This window comes from Antrostomus carolinensis, unplaced genomic scaffold (genome assembly GCF_000700745.2).
Source record: "Antrostomus carolinensis isolate BGI_N321 unplaced genomic scaffold, ASM70074v2 scaffold2787, whole genome shotgun sequence".
NCBI classification, from domain to species: Eukaryota; Metazoa; Chordata; class Aves; order Caprimulgiformes; family Caprimulgidae; genus Antrostomus; species Antrostomus carolinensis.
The window spans coordinates 62210-69821 of record NW_010329292.1 but is presented as its reverse complement, the minus strand read 5'-3'; the positions used below and the strand labels follow the sequence as shown (position 1 = coordinate 69821).

Below are 7612 nucleotides of genomic sequence, written 5' to 3'. Positions count from 1 at the left end.
CCATGGAGCTGCCAGATCAGTGAAGCTCAGGGGGGTGCAGCAACCTAACTGAGGGCTGAATAAGGACCTTGGATTTTACAGTGGAGGATCCTGGTCTGTATTGGGGTGCTTTATTGGAGAGTTGGGTGGTCTGGTTGTGCTCACTCTTCCTCACTGGTCCCATTTACTTTAACGTCACTTTTCTTGGCAAGAAAACCCTACAGGCCTGAAATATGGCTGCAAAAGCCAGTGCATACCTGTTGTCTTTTAGGGGTTCCTATTATAGAGAGGAACAGATCTCAGTGTTGGAGTTTCACCCATGAAGCAGGGAGGGATTTAAGTAGCTGGGGGTAAAGGAGGAAAGAAGTGAGAAAAGAGAGGAAAGAAATAGGGATCTACCCAGAAAACAAAACTAGTTTGTGTCTGATGATGTTGCAGGAAGAAATCTCATGTTGATTGCTCCACAAAAGGCACTGATGGCTGCAAAGCCCATCTTGGTAGAAAGGTCCTTCCCAAGAAAGAGCCTATGGAGATCAGCCCTGGCTGTGTCCAGCACATGTAACCTTGGGGAGCCGCAAAGGGGAGCAGTATCTGCGGGGGGGACGGGTGAGCAAAGGGATCCAGCTAATGCACCCATCTATCAGATTAGGCTGTCAAAAAAAACAAACCACTTCCATCACTGTCCAAGGAGAGACTCTCGCTCCCTGCTTAATGGGATGGCAGTCCGGTTGTTGCCACTCCAGGGAGAGGGGCCACTGCCACCACCGTGTGCAGCAGGCTGCGAGTTTAAAATCCTATTAGGCAGAGACTAGCAGTTGCAAAAAGAAAGCAGGTATCCCCTAGTGGGGATTTAAAGATGTTTAGACATAATTGGATTTTCCAAGCAGATGTCATTATTGTTAAACAGTTGCCCACTTGATATGTTCAAGTTGTTGGCTGTAATTGCTAAAATTAGCAGGTCTGCATAGAGCAAAGGTCAGTCGGTTAATATTGTGATTTAGTATTTTATGAAGTAATTCCAAATGCTTTTATGTATGTTTTTGTTTTTGCAGCCTAAGCCCACATTAAAGTAGTTGTGGGGCCTGCTAATAAAATAATGACTCAGCCTCTCTGCACAGGCTGCTGGCCGGGCTCGGCAGCGATGCTCAAGCCGCCTTTGCTCCCTGCTCTTCCCAGAGCCACGGGCCAGCCGGGGCCACGCGCCTGGGTTTGCTGCAGTCAAATGGGAGGCTTCAAACTGCCCCAAGTGTGATGTGTTCAAGCAGAGCTGGTGCTTGAAATGAATCCATCATGTCCATTGGTGGCTGGAAGGATGAAGGGCTGGTTTCCATCAGCAGCCAAGCAAAAGGCTCTGCTGCTGGTACCCGTGGTCCTCATAGGTGGATCGACTGCACTTGCAAGTGTGTGCAACTGCCTTCAGCCATGAACATGCCTGAAAGACACACCACTGACCAGGCAAAGTCCCAAAATACAACTTTTTAGAGGGAAGGTGCATTTCTGGAAGAGGAACAGAGAGCTGGAACTGGGCGAGGCAAAGGCTCACAGCCATGTGCTGTGGCTGGACATCTGGTGCTACCTCCTCCAGCACTGCAGGTGCTAAGTGGCATGAGAAAAAGTTTTAAAAAACTCCTTTAAGGTGTTTGTGTTCACTGGTAGGCCTGGTGTTAGTCTGATCCCATGTCCTGGGACAGGCAAGGGTTTTCTTCCAAGACAAAGTTTCTTTCTTTCTGTAACAGAGACACAACCCATTTCCATGGGTGGTTTGGGCACACCTGGCAGTTTTATTGCTGTTACAGGAATGCAGGACTTTGCTAACACAGTCTCACCTGCTCTTTTACCATCAGACCTTTATGGTTGGGTTTTTTTAATCTCAGATCTTTTGCTTGCAGGAGGTGCTGTGAGATTTTTCATGCCCTGCAGTGCACAGGGAGATGTGGAAGAGGATCTGCAGGTCCTCCTGGACTCCACACTTACTGGGTGAGCTGGGTCCCTTCCTGATCCGTGTTCCCATATTTCAAACAGTAGATTTTGGTACATGCAGCTGCCAGAGCTGCCCCAGGAGCTCTCTACTATTGCAAGCGGCAATGGAAACTCTCTGACGCAGTGATGGGAAAAGGAAGCACTTGCTCTCAGATGCTGCCTTAGATACTGATACAAGAGAGAGAATTGCTGACTCAAGGCAGGACAGGTCTGAGATTTGCGTAGATCTGCATATCTTTATCTCAGATCAAGGAATATTGATGTGTATGTATAAAAATAACCCATTAGTGACAAGACCGAAGCAAAGTTTTAGCTGTAGCAAGTTGAAGAGGTTGAGGAGCTGGGAATGCAACTCTGGTCCAGATGTCTAAGCATGTTATTTTGATCAAAGACCATTTCAGTTTCTGATACAAACTGTGCAGGTTTTTTGTTGGTGGTTTGTTTTGGGTTTTGTTTTGTTTTTTTTACCTTGGACTTCCTCTGAAGTAGCATAAGGTAAATCCAATAAGCCATCTCTCATGAACATGGTGTCCACAGAGAAAGTATCAGTATAAATATTTACTTGTGCTTGCTCTGACTAAAATAGTCTTTCTGTACCAAGTTCCTTAAATCTTTGCAATCCTCTGAGCCCCAGTGCCTGCAGGACTGCTGATGGTTCCCAGTTGTGGAGGAGCAGCAGACGTGGTTTGTCCCTCCACCGAGGTTTTCTGCCCTCCCATCACTGCTGGCCTCCCTCTGTGAACCCAGCATGCGCTTAGACTTCTACTTACCTCCTAGTGCTGTGTTTTTTCTTACTGGGAGAGGAACTCACAGGGACTTTAACAGGCTTTAACATAACAAATAGAGTTTTGGTCTGTTTTTCTAAGCTGGGCATGGCATCAGTTGCTAAGGAAGGTGATTTATGCTACATTTTTCTTTTCAAAAGTAAAAGGTTTTGATTAAGGGGTGTCAGTATTCTGGCTAATTTAACTTGCTGTTTAATGTTCAGAGTCCTTTACTAGTATCACTACCTCACAGACTCCTTCAAAGCATGGGAGACTGTTATTCCCATTTTACAGCAGAGGAAACAGATGCAAAGACCTGCCCAAACGCAGGCAGCAATTGCAATCTGGATTAGAGTGAAAATGTCCCTGAAAGCTAGTTCCAGTCTCCAGGGAGACATCAGTGGGCAGGGCAAGCTGGGAAACTCAAGGGAATGTAGCGTGGGACAGAAAATAGGAGGCGTGTAAGATTTTAAACACCTAAGGTGATCTGGCCAAGCCAGAAACAAGGCTCAGCAGTTCATGTCAGCACAGGGGAGGGCACAAACATAGGGAGCGCGTTCCTTAGCTCAATGGAGGATGAAAGCAGCACGCTGGCAGGCTGTGCAAGAAATGCATTGTGAACTGGCTCTTGCAGCTGTGAGCAAGACAATAAGGATGGTAAAGCACCATCTAAGTCCCCACATCCAGCTTTGCACAAAGAGGGAGCTAAAATCAGCCCCTTGGAATCTGTTTGCTCATGGTTTGAATTTAGCTCTCTTTTCTGAACAACTCCAAGCAGAAACAAACCATAGGTCCTCCCAATCCAGGAACCAAATTGCACCTTCTCCCTGACTACTTTCAGCCTCTGAGCTACACGGTGCTTTCATCAGAGTCGCTGGTCATAATTTGTAGGGCATTCTCAAGGAAGCTCCTGTTTTCTTCTGCCATCTGAGGAATGACATTTTCTTCCTTCCTTGGTTTTTCCTATGCCAGTCCCTCTCCTCTAGGCCCTGAACAACACTCTCCCATCTTCTTTCCTGTGTACAAAAACTTTTATCAATTAATATATATCTGCTCATACACCAAAGGGAGGATATTCTTCACTCAGCCTCAGGGTTGTGTATGGGAGTCACACAAGTCTTTATTCTTACAGCTAGTAGACTTCAAGATTGGCATTCCAAAGAGTGGGAAGGGGACCTATAGCTTGTCATAGAGCTCTATTACCTATCTATCAACCAACCTGTCTCCTCTTGCTATATTCATCAATTTGGTCTCTGGCATGCAGGCAAGGTTGCTTTCACATGTATGTACTGTACATATTTACTAAACAAGCACTATCTATCACCTTAGACAGTTAGTAGAGTCCCACTCTCTAGTTTAGCATAACTCCATATCTTTACCTGTGAAGTATTTGCTCCCAGCCATCTGCATCAGTTGTGTCATGAACTGAACATTTATTAATACTGCTTGTAGTAGATCCCATCCGTTGAGCAATAAGAGCATGTCCGACAGCTTGCAGCTAAATGTGTGTGCTGGGGGACATTACAATTTCTCGTTCTCTTTCACATTTATTATCACAAACTTCAGCTTGCCATCTTCTTCCACTTCTTTTCTCATGAGCCCATTCTCGATGATTTTCCGGGTGGTCCTCGTCTTGCCATTGATCACTTCAGTAGTGGTTGACAATATTCTGCCACCGCGTCGCCCAGCTGTGTTCTCACCAAAGGAGAAGATGGGCTGCTCCCTGAAACTGAATAAATTCCATGGCAGAAATGACTTCATAAAGTCAGAAAACAGGCTGGAGCTTCTTTGTCTTCTACTTGTACTCTGCCAATTTTCACTGTTGTTTCTGATGTCAAAGGGGTCCCAGAATCTCTCTCCACTGGCTTCCCTAAAGTTCTCCTTGACGTCCTGGAATATGTCAGGGTAATCAAAGAAGTCAGTATGACCCTTCGTGGCACTTCTTCCTATGTGGGATCTGCTCGAAACAGTCTTGTCATAGAGTGATCGTTTCTCAGGGTCAGACAAAACCTCATATGCCTCAGCAATTGCTTTGAATTTCTTTTCGGCTTCCTCCTTTTTGCTGGGATTCTTATCAGGATGCCATTTTAGTGCCAGTTTGCGGTAGGATTTCTTAACATCATCCTGTGAGGCACTTTTTTGTAGTCCAAGAACTTCATAATAATCCACCATCTCAAAGGAAAGATGGGGCTGTTTGGAAGATGCCTATACCTCTCTCCCACCAAGGGTGATCAGCATGCAGAGATTCCTGGACACCTAGTGCTGCTGTGCTCCTCAGGAGTGGGCAGATGTTCAGTTCATCCCTTGATCTGCTCTGTCCTTCTGCATCACACAGTGCTGCTTGACCACATCCTTTCTTTTTAAGCCTGTTGTTCACAAAGTGAGATTGTGACCTCAGAGGGGGCTCAGCCAATCATTGCTCAGTTGACCTGACTCCATTCTAGGGTGCAGTTGGTTGTCACTGGCCTTATGTTTTTAAACATAGATCAGACATGTGACATTGCAGTTGCCCCAATGTAGCTGCAATGTCACAGCTGCGACATATAAGTTTGTCAGATTATTTTTTGCCTGTACCTGTCCAAAGGTGGGATTCTCAGATGCCCAGTGTGGTTTTGTGTGCAGTCCATGGAAGTGGGGTGTAGTGAGGTCATATTACCCCTATGGGACATATTACCCTATAGCAGCAGCTATAGGAAAACTGTTTGCTGTTTGGCTACCCACAGTTTGGGAAGAGTGTTGATAAATTGGAGAAGGCTCAGGAAAGAGTCACAAAATGTGCCTAAGAGTTTGGAAAATATGCTCTGGATTGTGATGCTCAGGAAAGGTGTCTTGATATTAAGAGGCAGTTCAATGCCAGCCTTCATCATAGTCTATAAGAGCCTGCATGGGAACAAAAATTCAATGGCACAAGGGTCTTCAGGCTCCTGGACAAAGCAGTTTGAAGGTGGCATTAGCCAAATTTAAACTCAAAATATGTTGCATGACCTTCATTATGAAGGTTATGAATCATTGGTACCTTCTTATGTGGCCATTTTTAAACCTAGAGTGGGGTCTTTTCTTAAAAATCATTATTAGATGACCATCCCGATCTCTTCTGAATTTATAGCCATATCTAACATTTCCAGAACACCTTAGCTCTCATGTTGGTTCCCAAATAAATGCCCAGAATGAAGCTCATTAACAACCTTAGCCTCTGTTCTATGTGCTTTTTTAGATGTCTGTCCCAAGGTGTATGCATGTACGACAGGGATGCCCCATGAACACCACACAGATGAGTTCAGCCTGAGGAGCTGAATTTTGATGATTCAGTCTGGAGTTATCCTGCATCTGTTTCTGTTCCCTGGATTTGTCATTCTTGTGGGAAATGCAATAACCTCACAGGGAACTGTTGCATGAAAAAGGTGTCCAAGGAAGTGCCAGCAACGAGAACTCATCTCTCTGTAACCCAGTGTTGTAAACAGCTACTAATGGCAGCATGTGTCGCAGATCCCTGCCCTCATTTCCATTATCCTACACTTTGGGAAGGAGTCAAGAGCTGGCCAGACCAAAGAGCATATGCACAGCGTATGAGCTGGCTGCTGTCCTAACATACATCGTACGTGTGGGGCTGTGAAGCCAAGGAGCAGCCATGTCATTAGAAAGCACGTGACACGAGAAGGAAGAAAAGCGACTGAGCTGATGTGTGTTGGGGGAGGATTTTGTTTTGCTGGTTTTCTCTCTGGTTAGTGGTGGGTCAAAAGTATAGAGGTATTTGTCATATTCTGGCAGTAAGGTTGCTGTAAGGCAGCACAGTGCTGGTCTGGAGGCTGGAGCTGAAAGAATTGCAAGGCAGTGAAGGAGTTCATGGTCCCATGGGCTCACCTCCTTGGAGAGATCTTGGCTTTTGCCTCCTTTTGCACAGGGAACATCTTAACTACAGAATGGTTGTGCTATGTGAATTATTTTTCTGCTGTGTGTTGTTTGTACTGTAGCAATGGCAAAAGTTAAATTGGGCCTAGCAGCAAGTTGCTAGTGCCTATTTGAACTCAGAGGGCGCTTTGTACTCTCAAAGCATCCCAAAGTGCTTTTCTACACTGAGAAAAGCAGCTCTCACTGAGATGAGAGCTAAGACCTCATGGCTTGCTCATGCTGTAGTGCTTTGCTTGAAATATTCACCAAGAGGGTCTCATTTATTTGGGCTAGTGTTTTTTTAGGATTGTCCATTAGACTTGAGAATGATCCAGGGTTACCACCCACAAGCCACTGAAAGATGCCAACAGCTCCTAGCTCCTGCCAGCGTGGTCCATTTGCAGATGTTTGGCAGAAATTTCAAGAGAAATTGCTGTTCCTACTCTGTTACCCAGAAGGAAAAATGGGACTTCAGAAAAGCCTGTTGGAGGGTCCCAGGCCAGTTATCTATTGCAGCGAGTGAGGCTGTGCACAGAAGGAAGGAGGTGACTCTTCCTTGTGCTGTCTCTTTGCAAAGCATCTCCTCCCATACTTGCTTTTGATGATCTCAGACTGGCTGGCACACTGGATTATCTGTCTTGGATTTAGTGCATCCTACCAATCTGAAAAGTAGGGAGTGTTTTTCTCCTGTCATCCCCAAACAGAAGCTGCTCACTGCCTGTCTGCTGCCTGCAGCAGGCATCAGAGATTAGCAGCCATTCAAGAGAGGCCACTGCTGTGAGCCAAAATGGTTTGCAAGGGAAAAAGAAAGGGTCGAAGAGAGGTAGGGAGAAAGGGAAATTAGGGAGATGCACACATCAAGTAACTAGACCCAAACTAGCCTGGCAGCCCCATCCCTAGAAACCAAGGCTTTGAAATGAGAAATGTTTTTCATATCTTAAATCTCAAGTACAAACAATAAAAACCAGCCCAGACTGTGTTCTTTGAAGAGAAAGTACGAG

General features: G+C 45.6%; 1 protein-coding gene across 1 annotated transcript; it reads right to left on the bottom strand.

The window, feature by feature from the left end:
* Window positions 1-4244: 4244 nt before the first annotated feature.
* LOC104528464 (dnaJ homolog subfamily B member 8-like) lies at window positions 4245-4895 on the bottom strand. The gene has a single exon (XM_010172485.1). The coding sequence runs from the start codon at window positions 4893-4895 to the stop codon at window positions 4245-4247; it is 651 nt and encodes a 216-aa protein (XP_010170787.1).
* Window positions 4896-7612: the final 2717 nt, after the last annotated feature.

What these genes read in the sequence shown, in the direction of transcription:
- LOC104528464 (XM_010172485.1), bottom strand. Translation starts at nt 4,895, where the DNA reads ATGGTGGATTATTATGAAGTTCTTGGACTACAAAAAAGTGCCTCACAG.